The sequence below is a fragment of the Heterocephalus glaber genome, unplaced genomic scaffold, assembly GCF_053883595.1.
Source record: "Heterocephalus glaber isolate CG9 unplaced genomic scaffold, H.glaber_assembly_v1.0 deba00001531, whole genome shotgun sequence".
NCBI lineage: Eukaryota > Metazoa > Chordata > Mammalia > Rodentia > Bathyergidae > Heterocephalus > Heterocephalus glaber.
The window spans coordinates 19,996,919-20,020,061 of NW_028258329.1; the positions used below are offsets into that span (position 1 = coordinate 19,996,919).

Sequence of the window (23,143 nt, forward strand, 5' to 3'; positions counted from 1 at the left end):
GAGTGTTTCTTTAAAATTGACCAAACAGGTGTCTCTTCAGCAGAATGTGCTCCAAAGGAGCAAGTGCCTGGGATCGCTGCTTTAGTGCACATGGCCAGGTTGGGGATGAGGGGACTGTCGCAGGGCCAACCCCCTTGATGCCAGGAGGACCTGTGGCCCCAGCATCGTTCTCTCCCAGCCAGTTGGGGCTCTGGCTTCCTCCCCTATTCCCAGCCTCACTTCCTGTTTTCTTCTTCCCTCCAGATCTTCCTGAGCTACACCACAGCAGGGTCCGCCTTTGTGTTTGGGGAGGCTCTGGTCAAGGATGTCTTCGCCTTTCAGGTCAGTGTGACTTTTGGTCTGACCTCCAGCTAGCGGGGAGCCCGAGGCAGCAGTGGGGCTTCCCGGGCACACAGTGGCTCCTGGGAGCTGACCAGGCTTAAGTCTTGGGGTCCTGGGGGGGCGCCTAGATGTGTTTTCATTTGGTGTTATGTTTTTGCTACGGTTTGTAAAATTTGGAAAAGTGCTATTGTGGCATTCTTTTCCTTCAACTCAAGCCCCTACACGACAGAATTGCTGGAGGCTGAGGACAAGAAGTGGGGTAGAGGGCTTGCCAGGACCTTAGCCTTGACATGCTGTGGGGCTGTGGCCTAGGAAGGACAGTTTCCAGAGGCTCAGTGGTCTTCTCAGGTGCTTCCCCTTCCAGGGACCTCAGCTGCCTCCACCAGGAAGCCCACCCTTCATAGTCCAGCTGTAACTCTCTCCTCTTTTCCCTCCTCTATCCTCCCCGCTTCTTCTCTTTTCTTCCTTCCAACAAAAATTTACTGTGCATCTCCTGTCATAGAAGACATTACAGGGGAAATTGATATTAAAGCCACTTCCAAGCCAGGCGTGGTAGTGTACACCTGTGATTCCAGCACTCTGGCAGCTGAGGCAGGAAGATCAGAAATTTGAGTCCAGCTTGGGCAAATTAGCAATTTAGCAAGATCTTGTCTCAAAATAAAAAATACAGTTAAGAGCTGGGCATGTACTCAGTGTGAAGGGCCTGGGTCAAGCCCTAGGAAATACCCTCCTGCCAATAAAAGACCCTCTTCAATTTTGAAGACCTAATTGTCCAATGGATGAGCCCCAGCCCTGATCTAAAATCAGTAAAGGAAACCAGAGAGAACGAGAACCACAGTTCCAGCCAGAGCAGCCGCAGCACAGCTACTGGTTTTAAATCAGGGCTGGGGTCCAGATCCAAGCATGTAAACGATGGTCCTTGTGTGCCTCTGGGAAGTCCTTCTGTGCCTCCTGGGAATATCCTGCTCCAAGAGCTCCCCAGCAGCTGGCTGGGCCACCATTTCCCTGGGGCCAGTATTCAGGCTCAGCACCCCTTTCTTCAGCCTTCCCAGCCCTCTAGGACCAAGAGCTACATACAGATTTTGGAGCAAAGCTCAGGGCCACTATGGAACTTTTTGTCTCCTCTATTCCTGACATCTTGGTCAGAGAAGAAAAGCTTAGGAGAGATGAAGGGGAACAGCTCATCTCCCTGTGAGAACAATCCCTGCTGATGGAGAGATAGGGCAGTCTGCCTTGCAAGCACTCTGCAGGGAAAATACTTCATCCCTGTTCACAGATGAGGATCTAGAGGCTCAGAGTGGCACAAGGTGACACAGCTCCTGAGGGCTGGGGTCAAGATGTGAGCCCAAGTCAGCTGCTCTTACTCTTCAGCTTCTGGGCCTGGTATCTGAGCCCTCTCCTTAGCCATGGTGACAAAGAGCCTAGACTTTAGGATGGTCAGTTTTTCCCTGGATTATAAGAAAATAGCATACTTAGGACTGTTTGGTCCCCAGTGATGGAAACTTATTTGTAACTTGCTTTAAAGAGTGAAAAAGCCACTTTTGGCTTCCAAACTAGGCAAAGTAGAACTGGTGATGCTGCCCCAGGCCTCACCCTGACCCTGGTGACAGGAAGGGTTCATCCTCACTATGCATTGCTGGGGCAACTCTTCTGCATCAGCCCCCATTAGACAAGTCTTAGGGAAGGATTCTGATTGGTCCACTAGGATCAGTTCCCAGAGGCCAGCCTTGGGCTCCTGCCATGGGAACCAGGGAGGTGCGTGCACACCTGACACTGGGGAGAGAGACACTCTGACTAGGTAGAAGCAGGCCTTGGAAATGCACAAGGCAGACAGACCCCTGTTTTTTGGGACCTCTGGGATCTAGGATAGGATCAAGTCCCAGGTGACATGTGGCATTCAGCGTGGGAGAAGCAGCACTGGCGTGGGCTCTTTGATCTTTTCTCCTATAGCTTAGGTCACATCTGCGAGACCAGGCTGCACTTTCTGGCTGGGTGCTTAGCTCCTGAGTTAGTTATAAGTGACAGGAACACAACACAGACTGACTGGGGGTGGGGGGATTAATTCCTATAACCAGGAGACTCAGAAGCTTCAGGGCCTGCTGGATCCAGGTGCTAAATATGAACTGGGACCTGCTTACTTACATCCTGGTTCTGTTCTCTCATTATTGGCTTTAGCCTTGAGCAGGCTGTCTTGTGCTGATGGCAGATATGTACCAGGCTTACATCCAGCCACATTCGAGATCTAGGGAGGGAGATAGGCAAGGAAGGAAAGACAGACAGATAAGACAGACATTTTCCCACTAGCTCAGCAAGAGGCCCAGGGTGGGCTCTTCTTGGTCTAGTTTGGTTTCCGATGAACTGTAGCCAGGCTTTGGTCACACCTGGAGCCCAGAGGCAGAGAGTGGAAGAAGGTGGTTTCTCAGAGGCAGAGAAGCAGGGGAAGGGGTTCCGGGAAAGCTGAGCAGCAGGTGTCCCCCAGTGCCCCCACCCCTTCTCTCTAGCGCAGCCCTGGGAGTGTCACCTAGCTTCCTGTGTCCTCCTATCCTGGAAGAATACATCTGGTACCTGTCTTATTTCCTAATTGGCTCAGAACCATCCATTTCTAGATCCTGAGGTCTAGGAGGGACCCCAGTGGCTTCGGGGCTCCCTTTCTGTTACAGAGAGCTCCACCATGCCCCAGAGGGGAGCAGGGAGCTCCTGGCCACCTCACCTGGGGGGAAGCATAGGGCCTTTGTTAGCTGTACACAGAGCTCAGTGGCATCCTGCTTCTCCCTCAAACATGAAAGGCACCTCTAATCACTATGTCCACTTGCGGGGTGGGGGGAATCAATGCCCACTGGGAACTGTAGCCATGGCAGCAAAAGACTGAGATTCCACGTTCAGCTAAGAGGGAAGTAGCCAGTGAGGTGGGTTTATCATTACCCAGGCTCTGCATTTCACAGTCAAACAAGCACTAGCAATTTCCTGGCCCTGGGAGGCCCAGCCTCTGGAGGAGTTCTTGGTCAGTGTGATGGCCAATGGCATCCTTAGCAAAGCCAGGCCACGTGGGGGAGATGTGAGACAAATACTCCCTGGCCACAGAATTCCCTTTTCCCTAAGAGTCACTAATGACAAGATTTCATTTCCTCACACCCTTTCTCTCCCTGTCCTGCTGTCTCTATCTCTGTCTGTCTCTGTCCCTGGGGCTTGCCCTCTAAGTGGGGGTAGCCCTGCCTGGTTCTGAGTTGAATGTGCAACCCTGGAGCTTTCCCTCTGTCTATTCTGTGAATCACGGGGTTCTGGCCTGTTCAGCCTGGGAGTCTCCCCAGAGCTCACTCAGACTTCCAGAATCCAAGCTGCTTCCTGCCGGGCGAGGTCCAGCACTCTCTTCTTCAGGAAGTTCAGTCCTTCTCTGGGACTTCTTCAGCCCTCGACCTACCCTGGCCCTGGATCCCAGCCCAGCCAAAGACGTGGCGGCCACCTCCTGGCTGGATCAGCTCGATTAGTCATTCCACCTTGGCTCTGTGTCCTTCCAGTAACTTTCCACCCACATGAGCACCTCCAGCTTCTGCGTCCTTGGGCTGGCTGACCTGGGGGGTCACGGGCGCATTCTTTCCCCATGGCTCAGCCTCTGGAACATGCCCCCACCTCCTCAGCCCAGCACAGCTGCTTGGATTTCCCCCAGGAACCCCGAGTTCTCATCTCTCCAGAGATCCTGGGCATCTGCCTGAGGCTGACTGTAATCCCCAGTTGTCAGCAGTGCCAAATTTTACACACACACACACACACACACCATCAGATCAAATGAGAGAAGGCCTGAAAGGTGCCACAGGATTTGGTAAGAGGGCAGGGCAACCTTAGTGAGCACCATCTTCAGGGAGGGAGTGGCTGAAAGGGACGTGGGACAATTGAGGCAAAAGAGCTCTGTTGTGAACAAGGTCCCCAGGCAGGGATAGGCATGAGGGGCAGAGTGGTGAGGTCATCCTGGGTGAAGGGGTGGCACAAATGGGAAATCAGGCACACAAGCAGGGACAATAGGAGCCCAGTGTGTTGGACCTGAGCCCCCCTGCTTTGGCGATGGTGGGGCTGCAATCTTGGCTACAGTCTCCCCAAGGGATCCTCAGTTTTGTGACTCACTGTGGCCCATGGCTGGTGACAGAGCACTGTCTACAGTGCTTGGGCCTTGGCATCTGGGGACATGGGGCCTGCTGACAAAGTCTTAGGAAGTCATCATGAGTGATGGTTCTGCTTACTCTTGGGACAGGAAGGGCAGGGCCCTTGGTGGGCATGGTCCTGCCTTCGGAGCCTGACTCAGGCAAGGTGATTATGTTTGCCCTGTGGCATGGTCTGGACTTTGGAGCAGAGGTCTCAGAGGGTGCTGCGTGGTGCAGGATGGGGAAGGCTGAGTCTGAAACTCTAGGGTGGGGGCTCAATGTGCACTTTTCTCATGAATCCTCAGCTGGCCACACTGTGCACCCCACTGGCCCAGGAGAGCTGGGAGCTCCTCCTCCTCAGTGACCATTTCTGCAAAGCCGGGGTCAGCACCAACTTGGCTCTTCTTTGAGGAGAATAGTCATAGTCCATTAGGGCTGCTAATAAAACCATGGACTGGGCGGCTTGTAAACACTAGGCCTCATCATTCTGGAAGCTGGGCTGCAGCAGGGTTGGGTTCTGATGAGGGCCTCTTCCACGTCCTAGACCACCTTTTGCTCTGTGTCTTTACATACTGGAAGAAGGAGCTGTCTGAGGAGGAGGAGGCTGCTGCTTTTTTTTTTTCCTATGGTACTGGGGATGGAGCCCAGGGCCTTGCACATGCCAGGCAAGTGCTCTCCACTGAGCTCCATCCCTGGCCTTTTAAAATATTCTTTATTTGTAATTAATCAGTTCTATGTGTGGTACTGGGAGTTGCACCCAGGATGTTGTGCATGTTAGGCAAGTACTCTACTATTGCTCTCTGTATTCAGCCCAAAAAATTTTATTTTGAGACAGAGTTTCATGCAAAGTTGCCCAGGTTGGCCTCAAACTCCTGCTGCAGCCTCCTGAATAGCTGGGATTACAAGAGTGTGTGATCATGTCTAGCTCTGGGATGTCTTTTATAAGGATACTTCTTTCTCATACCATCATCCTGGGGCTTAGGTTTCAACATATGCCTTCGAGGGGACACAGGCATTCAGTCTATAGCAGAGATGCACAGTGCCCCTGAAGACAGAGAAGCAAGCTCTGCCATGGCAAGTCTGCTGCAGGACCTTGGCAACCTGTCTGGTGGCCAGTAGTCTGTCCCTTTTTAGGTATATGACCTTGGGCAGGTAGGGTGTCCATTTGTGAAGTGGAGACAGTTAACGTTTACTTTAGTTGCTTTAAGGCTCAGAGAGCCACCACACTTTGGGTGTCTGGCACACAGTGGACTCATAGTAGGCACACAGTAGGACTTACTGGCACTTCCCTTGTCCTTCCATGGCAGCACTGCCCTGCGATGCCTGCTCTGTTCTTCTGCCATTCTAAGCACTGCAGGCCTCAAAGGTATATCCTGGGCTGTGAGGTCATATTGGCCACAGGGACCATATTTAGGATTAAAAGCCCTACCTTAGAAAAGCAGAGGTCACCTCTGTTCTCTTCCATTTTCCTTCCCTCCCCTCCCTAGATGGTCACCACTTAATCCAAAATGCAGCTTCCTCCCCCCACCCCAGATCCCCATCTTGCAGATAAACTCTCTTGGTGCTAATTCTGTGGTCCGATCATGTGCCTGGGCACCTCCTTCCTGGCTCGGCCTGGCTCTGCAGCCCTGCCAGCCACCGGCAGCCCCTCACATGACCAGCTGCACAGCCAGTCTAGACAGTACGTGATCCTCCTCGAGTAGCTCCTGCGAGGGCAGCCTGATATCAGTGCCCTAGGCAGCAAGCAGTCACTGGCAAGAGAGGGCTTTAGGAGCCAACGCTGTGTTCCCTGTCAGATGACATCCCCACCTGCAGTGACATTGGTGACAGATGTAGAGTGGAATGGTGTGGGAGAGGAGGGGGCCCCAGCTGGGCTGTTTCTCCTCTCGGCTGGAGCCACCTGGGGCCATGATCTGTGTTTGGAAGGAGAGCTAAATCCAGCTGCTCAAAACTCTTCCCTTTTCAAAGACAAGCACAAGCCCTGCTGGACCCTCGGCCCTTCCAGCTGTGCCTCTTGTCACTCCCCCGCTTTGGTCAGCTGACGTTCAGCCTCTGTCCCCACCCCCACTCTGGCACTGCTCTCATGTAGGTTACCAGTGCCCCCCAAATTGCTAAGTGCCAAGGTCACCGGGCCAGAGCTGGGGGCACCCCCATACCTGGTTGGCTGTGCATCCTCAGCTGCTGGCATGCCCTCTCCTGGACATCTTTAGGCCTCAGTGTCCTCCCCCGCCCCGACCCCTCAGTGATGCTGACCCAGAGCCCTGTCCTCAGTCCTTGCCGCCCCCTCTCGGGCAGTTTTCTCAGGGAACCATATCCGTCTAGCCCGCCCCATACATTTATAGCTGAGGCCCCCAGGCCTGACCCGGATCTTGGCTCCTGACTTTTCCCCAGCTGTTCACGTGACATGTGCAGCCTGGATGTATCACAGGCATCTCAAACCCAACTGTTAATCTCCTCCAGACCTCTCCTCTGCCTTTGCCCCTTCACTTCGGAAGTGCCCACCTATTCTAGAAAATTAGAGGAACAGATGGGAAACTCGAGATAGAAAAAAAATTCTCATTGCTCCAGCACACAGAAGCAAATCCTGGGAGTGTTGCCTTCCGGGATCCTCCCTTGTGTTTTTTTTCTTAATATTCCAATTTTCCCACTGACATTTTAGCATAAGAATATTCCCCTGTTATTACCAATTCTGCATGACTTTAACAGGGATTATTTTAAGTGTTTGAAAGATGAATATTACAAATACTCAGTGCAAAAGGCCATAAAGTAAAAAGCAAACCTTCTTCCCACCTCTCACCCCTTTGTCCCTCCCCAGGGCACCGCTGTCACTATCCCATGCCTGTCCTTCCCGTGCCCTCCTGTGCCCACACAGGATCACTCAGCTCTCTCCCTGGCAGTGAGCCTTCCTTTCCTCATTTAACAGCCTATCTTGGAAATCATCCTGCCAGTTCCCCAGAGAGCTTCCTCATTCTTTTCTCCGGATGCTTAGTGCACCATGGTACAGCCACACCAGGTTATTAAATCAGTCTTCCCTTTGCTGAAAGATGGGGACTGAGCCAGAAAGCCCTGGGTGGGCTGTGGGCCTAGAAAAGAAGGAATGGATGGGAGGGTGGAAGAATTGCTGAGTCTGGAGAGAATGAGGAGAGGGGTTGAGGCTGAGGGAAGGAAATGGGTGACAGGATGAGGTGCTGGGCGAAGGTCCAGGGTGAGTCTGCTCCGAGCTTGTTGGTACAGAGTGGAAGTGGGAAGCCAGTGACAAAGTGCTTTCATTCAGGCTAATGTGGGCCACAGTCACAGGCCAGGGACTGAGGCCTGGGGGTAGGGACACCATACAGGCTGCCAGGCCAGAGCTGGTCCCTTTCACTCACAGCAGCCCTGAAGTGAGCATTTTGCCCCCATCCCCATTTAGCAGGTGCTAAGGGGCATGCACTCACCCTGTCGGTGGTGGAGGGCAGCCCGTGGATTGTCACTGTGGGGAGGGGAGCAGAAGACAGTAGTGCTTCCAAGATGCCCCTCATGCCAACACTGGGGTTTTCTGCTCTGGTCACAGCTTCTTCCCAAGCCTGTGAAGCCCAAGTGGCCAAGTCCCAGAGGGAGGGGGGCTGCCTGGGTCTCCTGGCCCTGCCTGCCTCTAACCTGGCTCCTGTGCTCTCTTTGCTGCCAGGTTCTGCCCATCATTGTTTTCTTCAGCTGTGTCATGTCAGTGCTCTACTATATGGGTCTGATGCAATGGGTGATCTTGAAGGTGAGTTCCCATCCCCACTCACCAGCTCCTGGGACCACATCCTCCCAGAATCCCTTGCTCCTGATGTCCGCACCTCCCCAGAATCCTCTGCTCCCATTTCACATTCTCCCAGACTGTACTGCAAACCAAATATTCATTCACATGTCTTTTGTTGTCATTTTAAGAAGAAATGACGTCAAAATCCATTATGATCCCTGTGGGTGGGAAGATTGCAATTTTGAGGCTACACTGAGTCGTTAGGGTATAAATATAATTTATACCCAAAAGATCATGAGAAATTGTAACAGTGGGTTACACTGACCAGATTTAGCTGGCATAAATGTCAAATCCTGTGCTTATGTTCATAAAATCTGCTGCATAAAACTAGGACATAAGAGAGAACAATGGCTGGCATTGGACCTGGCAAGAGACTTGGGTCTTAGCTGATGGAGCTCAGAGTAAGTCAGCATCAGGGGTGGCTGCCAGCAATCCAGAAGTAACCTGTGGTTATGTTAATAGCACACTCTGTAGCATGAGGCAGGTGACTGTCTCTAGACCTGGGGAGCATGCTGCACCACAGGGATAGGACAAATGGAACTAAAACCTGGGCTTGAAACCACACCCTCCATGGAATGGTGAAAGAAATAAGGACCGTTGGGCCTGGAAAAGAGGAAGTAAGAGCCACAATGCAGAAAGAGTAGCTAGAGAGCCAGTGGAGAGAGACTTGCCGGAGTCAGATTTCATCTTGACTAGAAGGAAGAGCTTCTTACAGTATCTCCCAAACGCTCTTCTGCAAACCTCTGATTCCCCAGTGTGTTAATAAATGTTATTAGGTACAGGGATCCCTGATCAAATAATCTGAGGCAACCAGGTTAGACACAATGCTAAACAAATTTAAACAAGCAGGACCTTTTAAAGCCTTTACTAAGTTAATATGTATTGGTAATCTCTAAGGGCTGTGTGTGTGTGTGTACCAATTATCAAATATATTTAGCTAAGCAGATGGAGAACACACACTCTGGAAGCCCTGCTCTAGTGACTGGAACTATCATAGTTAAGATGCACATCCTAACAGTGGTCTTGGGAAGTGATAAGCCCCCCTCAGTGGAAGAAGATAAATGGACCTTTTGGGGAATGCATATGAGGAGCTCTGTCTTAGTCTACTTCCTGTTGATCTAATAGAACACCACAGACTGGGTAATTTTAGACAATAGGGGTTTATTTGGCTCATGGATCCAGAGGCTGGGCAGTCCAAGAACATGACCCTGGAATGTGATGAGTGCCTCCATGCTGCCTGCTCCATGGCAGAGGGACATGCAGGCATGTGAGACATGGAGAGGAAGGGCAGGCACCACACTTATCCTTTCATTGGGAGTCTACTTCCCCAGTACTGTAACTAAGAACAGAGCTGTTGTGACCTAATTGCCCCTGAAAGGTCTCACCTCTTGATACTGTCACAATGGGAGTTCAACTTCAGCCTGAGTTTTGGCGAGGACATTCAGTGTAGCAGGGTTCTGTGCTGGGTGGGGAGCTGGAAGGAGACTTGGAAATGGCTCCCACCTTGGATTTGCTCACTCTGTGGCCTGCTAGCATCAGCTCACCAGGAGTACCCACTTCCTCCCCAGATTTCCTGGCTGATGCAGATCACCATGGGCACCACGGCCACCGAGACCCTGAGTGTGGCAGGAAACATCTTTGTGAGCCAGGTGGGTGATGTTGCTCCCCAAAGAGGGCAGGGTGTGCTGGGTCTCCAGCTCTAATTCAGTTCAGGGAATGGCCATGGGAGCCTTCTGCTGGGGTCACCAGAGGCCGCTGCCCTGGGATGCCTGGGGTACTTCATTGAGGGGCTGCACTCTCCTGGGCTGAGACCCTCACAAGTCCTACATGAGGAAACTGAGGCTAGGAATGGGGTGACATGGCCAAGATCCCACATGGATAAGCCAAGATTGGAATCAGGTTTCCTCCTTCCTGGCCAGGGTTATTCCCTCTATATCATTTTGTCTTTCTTTCCTCTCCCTCTTTCTGAAAATGTATTTCCAAAGTACATGTGACTCCTGAGTCCCTTCAGGCCTGATTCCCTGACAGGGAGACTCTGGAGGCCTTCCTAGGGTCTGTCTTGGCCCGTCTGCTTCACTTCCAAGTCCCTGAGAGACATGCTTGCCAAAAGATGCCTTATTTCATCCAATAGTTTTGGAAGCTTTGGAGAATTTTTGTCTTTTTTTGGGCTATAATACAAATGAGTTGATCTCACAGGTTTTTGTTTGTTATTCACCAATTAAGACAGCTGTCCTCTCAGATAAGTTGTCCCCCAAATCTCTTCAGATGTCCAAAATGAGGCAAAAGAGGAAGAGAACCCTGAGACACAAATTATTATTTCACATGAGAGACTGCAAAACCAATCCATTTCTGCTGAGAAATTATAAATTGTAGTGCATGTGATATCAGGTGACACAAAGAGCTACCAAGGTCAATTAGCTTTGGATAAGTTGTCAGTCAAGTTGGCCAGACTTCCAAGTCTTTGCCTCATTTCCCTCAAGGAAAGAGGATGGGTGCTTTCTCGGAGTGGCAGTACCATTGCCAGAGTCCACATGCGCTCCCAGAGGACCACAGCAGCCCATGGCTCCAGATGCTTTCAATGTACCCCTTGTCCCCCTCTGGAACCCTAACCCGTCCCCTGGACTCCAGACCAACATGCCCATCCAGCCGCTTGGCTTTCCACTCAGACATCTGGGGCATTCAGATTGAATATCTGGGACCTGACCAACAGGACCCCAATTCCCTCTGTCATCACAGGAATGTCCCCTCTCTCTGCTTCCATCCCACCTCTCTGTCTGTCCCTCACGTGTGCCCGAGGGACCTGTCAAAACCACACATGTGCAGCCACAGAGTTGCCCAGTTGCCTAGCGTGCTCAAGGCCTGGGTTCTACCCCCAGCACCCCAAAAGCCAAACAGAACTGGGTGACAAGTGAGTGGCCCTGAAGTGAGCACAGCCTCTAAGGCCCCTGCTCTTCTCCATGGCAGCCCCATGGCTCTGCCAGAAGTGAGGCCTGGCATGATGGGTGCTGCTTCCTAGGCCTCTGTTCCGACTTCTGGGCAGTGGGTGGCCAGTTCTGCACAGAGGTCGGGAGGAAGGCAGCAAAGGATGCGGCAGGTGCCAGACCTACAGTGGGCTGTCTACACAGGGAACCTGGGGTCCTGCACAGAGGGGACAGACACCGAGGGTCAGAGGCCCAGAGAGCAGTCAAGCACAGAGACAGTCTTCTCCCCACCTGCTGTCCCCTCCTCTGGGGCCCCAGCACTCACTGTGACCGAGCTGATGTCTGTCCTGTTTGCAGACCGAGGCCCCCCTACTGATCCGGCCCTACCTGGCAGACATGACACTCTCTGAGGTCCACGTGGTCATGACTGGGGGCTATGCCACCATCGCCGGCAGCCTACTGGGTGCCTACATCTCTTTTGGGGTAGGTACAACCTTCCTTCTGCCAAGGGCCTGAAGCCGACTTCGTGGGAGCCCCATGCTGCCATGGGCCAGAGCAGCCCTGGAATATTCTCTCTGGGGCCTGACACCCCAGCTGGGTCTGGAGGGAGACAGGCTCCACTAAGCAAGATTCCCAGGGCTCCATTTCTGAGCACCTGCTATGTACCAGGCAATGTGCTACAAGTTTTAATATCCCCATTTTACAGATCAGAAAATTGAGGGTCAGAGAGTAATGCCCAAAGCCAGGATCTGAGCCCAGAACTCTCTTACTCCAAATCTCATGTTTATTTCTCCACAGTCCCATACCTGGGATCTGCCCTAACCCCCAACCCAGGCCTTTCCTCTACTCCTAAATTCTTTTTTTAAAAAAATTAAAAATTTTTACAAGCACATGCTTGCAGTACAAATGATTACATTCATCATGGGGAGTTGTTACATGTACATAACACATCTTAGTTCTTTTTAACTTCCTGTTTCCATTTGCAAAAGTTCTATCTTCTTGTTTCCTATTATCTTTCTTTGTTGTTGTTGTTCTTGTACTGGGGATCGAACTCAGGACCTTGTGCTTGCCAGACAAGTATGGTGCCATTTAGCTACATCCCTGGCCCTATTATCTTTTATTTTGTTCTTTAAATCATTTATACTTTAGGTTTCTTATATAAGAGAAACAATATAATAAATATTTAAGCTTGTGTATCTGATTTATTTCACTTAACATTATGGTCTCAAACCACATCCATTTTTCTACAAATGACTCAAATTTATCCTTCTTTATGGCACAGTAGTACTCCACTGTGTGTAAATGTCACATTTTCTTTATTCATTCATCTATTGCCATATAGGCTACTTCCAAGATTAAGCTATTATGAGCTGTGCTGCTATAAATGTGGGTGTGCATGAATCACTGTGATATGATGTCTTTGACTCTTTCAGGAAGATACCCAGAAAGGAAATAGCTGGGTCAAACAGTTTCTTATTTCAGTTTTTTGAGGAATCTCCATACTGGTTTCCATAGTGGTTGCACTCCTACCAGCAATATAGAAGGGTTTCTTTTTTTCCCTGCAGCCTAGACAGCATTTGTTATTATTTGATTTCTTAGTGGTAGCCATTCTTTCTGGTGTGAGATGGAATCTCAGTGTTGTTTTAATTTGGATTTCTCTGATGGCCAGAGATGATGAGCATTTTTCATGTATTTATTGGCCATTTGTACTTCTTCTAAGAAGTGTCTGTTCATTTCAACTGCCCATGTTTTGATTGCTTCTTTTATTTTGGGGGGACCTAATTTTTTTTAGTTCTTTATATAGTCTATATATTATTCCTCAGTCTGAGGAGTAGTTGGTAACACTTTTTCCCATTCTGTTCACTTTTTTGTTTTGTTTTGTTTTGTTTTGTTTTTTGTGCCAGGGATTGAACTCGGGACCTTACACTTGTGAGGCAGGTGTTGGAACCACTGAGCTAAATCCCCGGCTCATCTCACTTAATATGATGTTTTCGGTAGGTTTGTCATAAATGGTTTTAGCAGACTGTGATAAGGTCCTTCTATACCTATTTTCTTCAGGGTTTTATCATGAATGGATATTGGATTTTGTCAAAGGCTTTTTCAGCATCTCTTAAGATGTTCATGTGATTTTTGTTCTTGTTTATGTTTGCATGATGAATTATATTTATTGATTTACATATATTGAACCATCCTTGCATCCCTGGAATAATGGCTACTTGGTCATGGTATATGATCTTTTTAATCATTTGTTGCATTCCATTTGCCAATAGCTTGTTGAGGATTTTTGTATCTATGTTCATTAAAGAGATTGGCCAGTAGTTTTCTTTTTCAGTTGAGTTCTTGTCTGATTTTGGAATCAGGATAATGCTAGCTTCCACAAAGGAGTTGGTGGTACTCTTTCTCTTTCAATTTCATTAAAGTTTGAGGAGTATTGCCATTAGATCTTCCATGAAGTTCTTATAGAATTCAGTGGTGCATCTATTAAGTCCTGGGCTTTTTTTAGTTTGTAGGGGTTTTATAACTGCCTCAATTTCATTGCCTGTTATTGGACTGTTCGAGGTTTTTATATCTTTTTGGATTATATGTATCTGGTACATATTCTGGATTTCAGTGGTGTCTGCTGTGATTTTGCCTTGTTTCTAATTGCATTCAGATGGGTCTTTTCTTTCCTTCTTTTGGTAAGATGGGGTAAGAGTTTGTCTATTTGTTTATTCTTTTGAAGAACTAGCTCTTCAATTCAATGATTCTTTGTATGATTTCTTTTGTCTCAATTTCATTAATTTCTACTATAACCTTCATAATATCCTTACTTGTACTAGTTTTGTATTTAGATTGTTCTTTGTCTTTCTAGGACCTTGAAGTACATAATTAGGTTATTTATTTAGGCTTACTCTGTTTTTCTGATGTGGGCATTCACTCTGTAGATGTCTCCTTAGGGCTGCTTTCACTATATCTCATAAGTTCTGGTATGTTGTACTGAATTGTTGGTTGATTCTAGAAACTCTAATTCTTCTTTGATTTTTTTTCTGTGACTCATTGACTATTCAAGAGTGTATTATTTGTGGGGGGGTTTTGCCACCAACTTCTAGTTTCATTGTGCTATAATCTGATAATATGTATGAGATAATTTTGAGTGTTTTGTATTTATTTATGCATGTATGGACTAGTATGTGGTCTATTTTGGAGAAAGTTCTCTGGGTTGCTAAGAAGAATATGTATTCTGTGGTTGGGTGGAACACTGTAGACAGACATTAAATCCATTTGTTTAAAGGTATAGTTTAATTCTGATAATTTGTTGATTTTTTTTTTTATCTAGTTGGTCTATCTACTTGTGATAGGTGGGTATTGAGGTCCCCCGCTATAATTGTGCTGATGTTTATCTGATCTTTTATGTCCAGTAGTATGTTTTTACAAAGTTGGGTGTGATAGGATTCAGTGCATATACATTTACAATTGTCATCTCTTCTTGTTTAATACTTCCCTTAACCCATATGTAGTGGCCTTTTTTGCATCTTCTGATCAGTTTTGGCTTGAAGTCCACTTTGTCTGAAAATAGGAAAGCTACACCAGCTTGCTTTGAGGCTCCTGTTGTATAGAATATTATTTTCCATCATTTGATATTTAGTCTATGAATTTCTTTTTGGCTTAAATGTGTTTCTTGTATTCTGCTACTAAATTCTTGATTGTGAAGCTTATGAAGGACAGTGAATTTGTATGTCAATTTCTAGTGGTGTGTCAATTTCTACCTGCCATCACTGTTCTCTTGTTGGTGGCTACTCAGTAAGTCAGATAAGGCAAGGATAGGCTGACTGGGGCTAGCATTTTTGATCTCTAGTTTTCAAGGTTGATTATTTTCCAGCTAGGTCAACATGGTACTCATGGCAGGTGGAATGGGATCTTCAAATATGTCTCCTACAAAGTGTCTGTAAATAATGCTTTGCATTAATAGCCAGACATGGTGGTACACGCCTGTAATCCCAGAACTCTGGGTGGCTGAGGAAAGAGGATCACAAGTTCAAGCCCGTTCTAGGCAACTTAGCATTTTAGCAAAGGACTAAGGATATAGCTCAGTGCAAAAGCCTTGAGTTTAACCCTCAGGAATGCTTTGCATTTGTAAAATACCTTGTACTTATTTGTGCTTTTATATTCAAATTTTCAACAATATTTTCCCCCTTACCTATCAAAGATATTCTTAGTTATTGTGGTAGTGAATAAAGTTTTTAAAATTCTCTTCTCCTTGCTGGGGATGGTGGCACATGCCTGTATTCCCAGCTAGAGGAGGATTCCGTATGCAGGAGTTTGAGGCCAACCTGAACAGCACAGCAAGAGAGTGAGACTTATCTAAGGGGGAAAAAAAAGGAATGTCATGGGTGACTGCTTTTGATAGTTTAGAACAATGTTTCTCCAAGTGTGGTTCATGGTCAAATAGCATTACTATCACCTGAGAACTTGTTAGAAATTCAGGGTTTTTTGGGGGTGTGTTTGTTTTCTTTAAAAAAGGGCCTTCTCACCAACCTACATCTCCAACCATTTTTTATTTTCAGATAGGTTCTTGGTAAGTCACTAAGTTGCCCAAACTGGGCTTGAACTTGGCATCCTCCTGCCTCAGACACCAGAGTGCTAAGATTACAGTCATGTAGTGCAATTCCCAGCTAGAAATGCAAAATCTTGGGCTTACTGCAAGGCCACTGAGTGAGAAATACTGGGGGTGGGCCCCGGACACTGTACTGGAACAAGCCTTCTCGCTGATTTTGAAGCTAAGCTCAGTGTGAGGACTACTAACTTAAAATGGGTCGTTCCAGGTCCTTCTGTGTGACAGTCATTTAAGTATCTTGAATGCACACATGCTTGCTTCTTCCTCCTCCTCCTCCTCCTTGATGAAAGAATTCTACCCATAATTTTCTACAGCTTGCTTTTTTCTTTGTAATATTCTAAGCATGACATCAAATAGTATAAAGGCACAGGTTGACAGAGCTAATAAAGATGAAAAACTTTCTTGTGCTCGCTTCGACAGCACATATACTAAAAAAGATGAAAAACTTTCTGTATAGTCCTAGTCACTATAGACAGTCCCCAAATTATGATGGCTAGGCTTTACAGTTTCTTGAGTTTATAACAGTATGAAAGCATTTATGATATTGTGAAAACGTTTATGATGGTGTGAAATCGACACATTCAGTAGAATCATACTTTGAACTTTGGAGTTTTCCCCCTTTCTGAGCTGGCTCTATGTAGTGTGATACCTGCTCTCGATGCTGGGCAGTGGCAGTGAGCCATAGCCTCCAGCTGCCACACAGTCACAAGGGGACCCAACTGATACTCCACAGTGGGCTGTGTGCTAAGCGAGGGTATTTGGCAGTTTGAGTATGTTAAATGCATTTTTGATGTAAGATATTTTGTATATGTATTGAGTTTATCAGGATGTAACCCAATCACAAGTCAGGGAGTATCTGTGTTTTCAAATTATTGATCAGGAGAAAATAATAAATTATTTTAAAATATTCAAGCTCACTGATGTTCAAAGAAATTAAACAGTAATAACTTATGTTTGTTCAAAATGATGTGCAACACTTCACATACCTCTAAGTGGCAAGAATGGGTTTTATCCACTTGTGTCAGGGGTATAATTTGCTGTAAGGTTTGTGGAGAATATCTGTGGAATACTCCTTCCCCTTGATCCAGCCTGTAGTGTTATTGTTACCAGCTCATGGTAACAATAGTATTGAGGGTTTGGTCTGAGGTATGACTCCTTTCGGTGAGTCAGCCCTTCCATGGGGGTAGAATTTTTGGCCTTTTGTGGCCTTTAGAGGAAAGTCATGGTGTCCAAAGGTCTCAGTCATGGCATCCATGGTCTCAGTCATCATAGTCAATGACACGATACTTAGGGCTGAATCAGCCAAGGATTGCAGAACACCGCTAGGTGCACGTTTAGGGGCTGATTGTTACCTGGTAACCTTTTCCACTGTATTTAGAGGTGGGTGAACTGGCCCTAGACTGTTTAACTCAGAAGGTGGATCTAGTCCCAGAAAGCAGTCTTCCCTTCTTTTGCTAGGTTTTTCCTTAGCTGCCTCCTGACTCCTTAGGAGGTAGAAATAGTCTCACCATGTTCAAAATCTGCAAAATTTCAACATTATTTGTAATAGCAAATAAACCAGAAACAACCCAAATGTCTAATACTGAGGGGACGAGGGGAGTAAGGTCACCCACACACTGCATGGGTGCTCAGCCCCTGGAGCGAGGGACCTCGACCTGTCTTTGCCTGTCCCAGCTCCTGAGTGCTACATGTGTAAAAGTGGGGAATGGCAGGGTGGCCCACACTATCCCATTCTCTGGTCCCGCATTTTACCTGTCTCATCTCTGTCCTTCAGGGTGGCTGAGGGATGGGTAAGAGGACAAGCCCGCCTGCCTTCAGTCCTCCATTCACTCAGACATCGAGCCACACCAGTGAGCCCAGTGGCACACTGTCACAGGAGCCTGGGCAGAGCTGGTGGCCTAGGCTGGGTCTGACTTCATGATTCTCCTGCTCAGCCTCCCAAGTAGCTGGGATGACAGTGCATGCCATATCTAGCTTTGTTTGATTTTAAGCCCCTGGCACTCTGGGGCTTTGTATTCCAGCCTGGCACCCTCCCGTTTAGGATCCCGGAGCCTATTGTTTGGTTTGCACCTTGTTTCACCAAGGCTTAGGAAGGGCTCATCAGGTCCACCCCATGTCCACCTCACTGATGGTTTTATTGGAAGGATTTGATATTTCAAAAATGAAATCCCAAAACTTTGTTCCTGCAATGTTTTTCACAGTAAAATATCAGGGGAGGAGGGCCAGGGATTTAGCTCAGTGGTTCCACCACCTGCCTCGAAAGCAGAAGGACCTGAGTTTGATCCCCGGTACCAAAAAAAAACAAAAACAAAAACAAAATATCAGGGGAGGAGTTGCCATAATAGATTTAGGATGTCAGGCCTTTAACTGTCTTTACCTTGCTCTGGGCCTCCCAGCCAGGTATAAGAACATGCCTGGTCATTGCTCAGAACTTCTTTTCTAGTGCTCCTTGACTTACAATGGGGCCACACCCTGATAAACCCACCAAAAGTTGAAAAAGCATGTGATTCATCACCTTACCTAATATCCTGTCTTAGCCACTGTTGTAGTGAGAAAGATTCAGCAAGGGAATACATTAAATACAGGACACATAACTTATAAGGTTATTTTATGATAATTGCCCAAAGATTTAAATGCAAAGGAGTGCAAAAGATTAACCACACACTAGAAGCCCAAAGGATTCAGCTGAAGGCCTAGATCCCAGCAGTTTCCCACACAAGGCCAGCCGAAGGCCTAGAGTCCAAAGCAATGTTCTCCTCAAGTCCAGCCAGTGGCCTAGAGCCCATGACAATGTGTTGTGCTTGTCTGTATTGAGGATCTACACCTGGAAGGCTCAAAGGCCAGTGGTGGAAGCCAGAAAATCTACACTGGTACAATGAAGGACTTCTGCCACCAAGCTGAGGGATCCACATTGGAGCCAGGAAGTGATGGTCATGGTGAAGATCTGAGCTCCCCTGACCAAAACAGCAGCCATTCCTGAGCTCCTCCTCCAATGAGAACATCCTAGTTTGCATGAGGAAAACCGTCCACAGCAAGCTTCTCCTAGCAAATCAACAGGCCAAGATCTTCCCCTCCAGTTCTCTTTTTATGGCTATTGGTAACAGTCTTCACATGGATCCTCCACCTGCCCAGACCACGCTGATTCAGTTCAGCTGGGCGTTACAAGTTGACCATTAATCCACCACAGCCACATAGCAGTACAACGTAGCACATCAAGCTGTTTTCCCAGAACTGGTCTGATCCTATAGCTGCCTGGGGGCTGCAGCTTTTAGCTGCTCCCAGCATTGCAAGAGTATTGTACTGCAGATGGCTAGACCAGGAAAGATCCAAATTGGCACACACCTATAACCCCAGGGGAGACTGAGGCAGGAGGGTCACAAGTTTGAGCCCAGCCTGGACAACTTGGTGACTGAGACCCTGTCTCAAAATATTTTTTTAAATTAAATTAAAAAGGGCTGGGGATGTAGCTCAATCCAAAGGCCCTGTGTTCAATGCCCAGTACCACCAAAAGAAAACATTCAAAACACAGTTCCTACTAAGTGCTCATCATTACACACAATCATGAAGTCAAAACTCACTGAAACATGGTTATGTCAGGGGCCATCTGTGCTGGAAGAACTCTCTCCCATCTACATAGTCTGACTTAAAAACTCAGCCGCTTCCGTCTCTTTCTCAGTCAGGCGTGTCCAGGCCTGGGCCCAGTGCCCCAGACTGACAGCGCCTGGCTCCTCCTTCCCTTCAGGTCTGCAGCACAGGAAGCCGCCAGGATCCGCCCAGGCCGCAGCTGCAGCTGGCTGGGGCAGTCACGGCCACCTTCCTTCCCTGCCTCTGCTCCCCTCCTGCCTCTGGCCCCAGAGCAGCCCTCTTCTGCCCCCAGCTGTCCCTCTGCTGCCACTGCCCTGCCTGTCCTGTCCACTGCCCCCTCCTTCCTGTATGCCTCTTTACAGCACCCTTGGCATCCTTGGCTCTGCCCTGTACCGAGTTCCGAGGGGAGAGCAAGGTCCCTCTTGCCCCTGCTCCAGGCTCCCCAGTCACCCTCCATTTTCTTTGTGGCCCTACTTCCGGCTCCCTTTGCCCACACCCGGTGGATCACTGCCCTCTGATCCCCTCTAGACAGTGCTGCCTGGGGGTCACTGGTCACAGGGAGCTCCTGAGCCCCCAAAACGAGATGTAGCCTGAGACTTAGCATGGAAAAATCAATTAAGATATTTTATGCGTAAGTTCATGTTGATTACATGGGTGGAAAGAAACAATTGGATATATTGGGTTTATTAAAATATATTGTTAAGATCTAACTTCATTGATTTCTTTTGACTTCCTAAAACGTGGCTACTAGAAGATGTATAATCAATGGCTGTGGCTCCCATTGTGTTTCCCTTGGATAGTGACTGAATAGGTTTTCTGTGTCCACATCTACACTGTCCTCCCAAAGGCTCGAGGGTGGGCACTACTCTCTCTCCTCACCCTGGCACTGGTCTCTCTGCTCCGGCCCAGCTCTGACCACAGGCCAGGGAGGGTGACATAGGGAGTTGGCCACTCATGTTCCCCTGTGACATCTACTGCTTTGTTTCCATATCTATAAAATGGGCCCCTCTCAGCTGTGTAGGAGTCAGAGGCAGAAGACACTTAGCTTGGTGTGAGAGGAGCAGTCATTCTCTTTCTGACATATTCGGGTCAGAAGTCTGTCCTGCAACTGCCCCTTTTGTGGTCAATAGTTAATTGGGTTTATTTTCTTTCTTAGTAAAAATCTCCTTGAATATTCAAGCAGAAGGTGCTTGTCCTTGATCTCTTCTCACAGGGTAATATGTAGGTCAGAGCAAGGAGGACCTCAGGTGGGCAGAGAGGCCTGGGGTTATGGTAGGGGGCTTTCCTCACCGGGGGCCTGGCAGCAGAGCTGGGGACATCCCCACCTACAGAGTAGTCACAGTGGATGCACAGGTGGCTGGGGCTGGCCAGGACTCTGCCTTTTCCATGCAGAGCTGGAAGCAATCACTGTGGTATTTGAGCCTTGGGCCCAGCTTCGGGCTGGGAGAACTGTGTCCAGGAATGTGACACTGTAGAGTGCATCCCTGCTGGGCTGCAGGCTTATAAAACAGGAGTAATCTCCAAGCTGGAGGAAGAGGCAGGGTGCTGGCAGGTGGAGAGAGAAGCCCAAGATCCAGGCGTGGCACTGTTGCCTGGGAGCTGGGCAGTGAGGGGGAGGCAGCAGGTCCTGAAGCCTGCCCCATAAAATCCAAAGAGGCGTGGGCCAGGGTAGGCTTCCTCCCACAAGGACCACACTCCCAGGCCTGAATACATTTTTTTTTTAAATTTTAAAAAAGTACTTGAAAAGAAGTGGGAATTTTGGTCCAAAGGAACATTCAGTAGGCCTCTGTATGCTAAGTTGTTTGTATCATTGATAAGACAGTAACTTACTTTGTTGGATGTCACTGAATATGCTACAGCTTGGCACTTCCTGCCACCAGCGGGGGCCCCGCCCCACCACCAACTGCCACCCTCCACTGTCACTGTCTAAGTGTGTCTGGCACTCACCTCCCTTTCTTTTCCTTTTTAATTAAAATTTAAATAAATTTGCTATTTGGTTATTATAGACTTGAAGGAGAAAAGGCCTATTTTACTTTTCAGTTTACAAACATGACATAGATTATTGTAGACATTTTGAAAGATATCAAAAACCAGAGAGAAGAGAAAGTTGCCCCTGGCTCCAGTGGCTGGGGACTTTGGAGCATTGAAGCCTCATTTTGACAGCATCCTAACTATGTTTGGCCACCCACCTGCTATGATATGTTTGAATTGATCCTCATTTTGCCACTTGGTAAATAACACAGTGGTAGGAGAAAAACAAAAGAGTCTCATCACCAAGTGTAGTGATGCATACCTGTAATTCCAGCACTCTGGGAGGCTGAGGCAGGAGGATCCCCAGTTTGAGCCCAGTCTGGGTAATTTAGTGACTTGGTGAGATCCTGTCTCAAAAAAATAAAAAACAATCAAAAAACTTAAAAGAGGGCAGGAAGCTAGGGATGTAGATCAGTGTGAAGGCCTTAGGTTCAATCCCCAGTACTACACACACACACACACACACACACACACACACACACACACACACACTCATCTACTCCTGTGGAAGAGAACAGGAAAACATTCATAGAAGGGTCCTGTCAAGGGTTACTTCCTACATTAGCACATGCACTACACCCAGGCTGAACTGGGTTGGTGCTTTGACCCAGCCCAAGTCTTGGGGTCCAGGGCTTTGTCCAAAGCCATCACAAGGCCCTCAGCTCCTGGAGACCCTCAGCTCTTGGGGCTGAGTGGCCAGAGACAGCAGAACAGGAAAGGAGAAACCTTGAACTCCGTGCCAAAAGATAGATAGGTTTTAATTCCTTCTCTTCCTTTATTTTGGGAAATCTGTATTCATTCAATCGCTTGGGGCCTTGGTTTTCATTCTCTACAAAATGGTAACAATATGTGCCCTGCCTAACCTATAGAACTATGGGGAAGAAATAGCACATCTCCCTGGGGTCTCTTGTGCAAGTAGCTGTGATGCTTTGCACATTAAAGGAAATATTAATAATGACGGCACCAGTCATGACAGCGCCCACCGTAATCCTCTCTTTCACGCCTGCAGATCGACGCCAGCTCACTGATTGCGGCGTCCGTGATGGCCGCCCCGTGTGCCTTGGCCCTGTCCAAGCTGGTCTACCCCGAGGCGGAGGAGTCCAAGTTCCGCAGTGAAGAAGTGCGGCTGAGCTACGGGTGAGGGCAGCAGGGCAGCGGGCCAAGGTTCGGGGAGCGAAGTGGGGAGTGAGGCGTGTTCTCCCTCCCAGCCCTGGCCCTGTCCTTTCTGCCCATCGCGGCCTTCCTTCTGCTCAACCTAGGCCCCCTTCTCTTGGGTCACTGCCCTGGTTGTCGCTTTTTTTTTTTTTTTTTTTTTTTTCAAAAACAGACTTCAATTCTTACCTCTTCATCTGCAGTCTCTGACCAGCAGGAAACCACAGACAGGCCAAGGCACAAGAGTGTGACTAGGCCCTTGGGGGTGTGGCCTGGTGGGGGCGGGTGTTGAAGTGGGTCCCGGAGGCTGCAGGTCACTTCTCTGCACCTCTAAGATCTGACCACCAGGTGGCGCCCGCACACTGATGTGCAGAGCGCTGCCCTCCTAACCTGTCTTCAATCTTAACAGCCTTAGGGTAACATTTCGACCTTTAAAATGCTGAAAAGACACTTGCCTGTAATCCCAGCACTCTGGGAGGCTGAGGTAGGAGGATTTCAAGTTTGAGTCTTGCCTGGGCAATTTAGGAAGACCCTGTCTTAAAATAATAAAACGATGAAGGGCTGTAGATATAGTTCAGTGTGAAGGCCCTGCATTTAATCCCCAGTACAATCAGTCCATTGCTGA

At 48.2% G+C, this 23,143-nt stretch overlaps 1 protein-coding gene and 1 long non-coding RNA gene across 27 annotated transcripts in view; one reads left to right on the plus strand and one right to left on the minus strand.

Annotated features, from left to right (window-relative positions):
* Slc28a1 (solute carrier family 28 member 1) overlaps window positions 1–23,143 on the plus strand; it is a 118,017-nt gene that overhangs the window by 15,779 nt on the left and 79,095 nt on the right. For 24 of the 26 annotated variants that reach the window (XR_002397587.2, XR_015441815.1, XR_015441816.1 and 21 more), the window contains 5 exons: window positions 244–321; window positions 8,119–8,199; window positions 9,804–9,884; window positions 11,514–11,639; window positions 22,376–22,503. Coding sequence is in view for 10 of the 26 variants with exons in the window: in XM_087188518.1 (XP_087044644.1) it covers window positions 244–321; window positions 8,119–8,199; window positions 9,804–9,884; window positions 11,514–11,639; window positions 22,376–22,503 (494 nt within the window). In the remaining 16 variants the exon portion in view is untranslated. The remainder of the gene's footprint in view (window positions 1–243; window positions 322–8,118; window positions 8,200–9,803; window positions 9,885–11,513; window positions 11,640–22,375; window positions 22,504–23,143) is intronic. The other 2 variants (XM_087188520.1, XM_087188521.1) reach the window with 1 other exon arrangement.
* LOC147824897 (uncharacterized) lies at window positions 12,821–22,768 on the minus strand. Its single transcript, XR_015441826.1, has 2 exons — window positions 22,708–22,768; window positions 12,821–21,713 (listed from the first exon to the last, which is right to left on the minus strand). It is a non-coding gene; the product is annotated as an uncharacterized LOC147824897 (long non-coding RNA).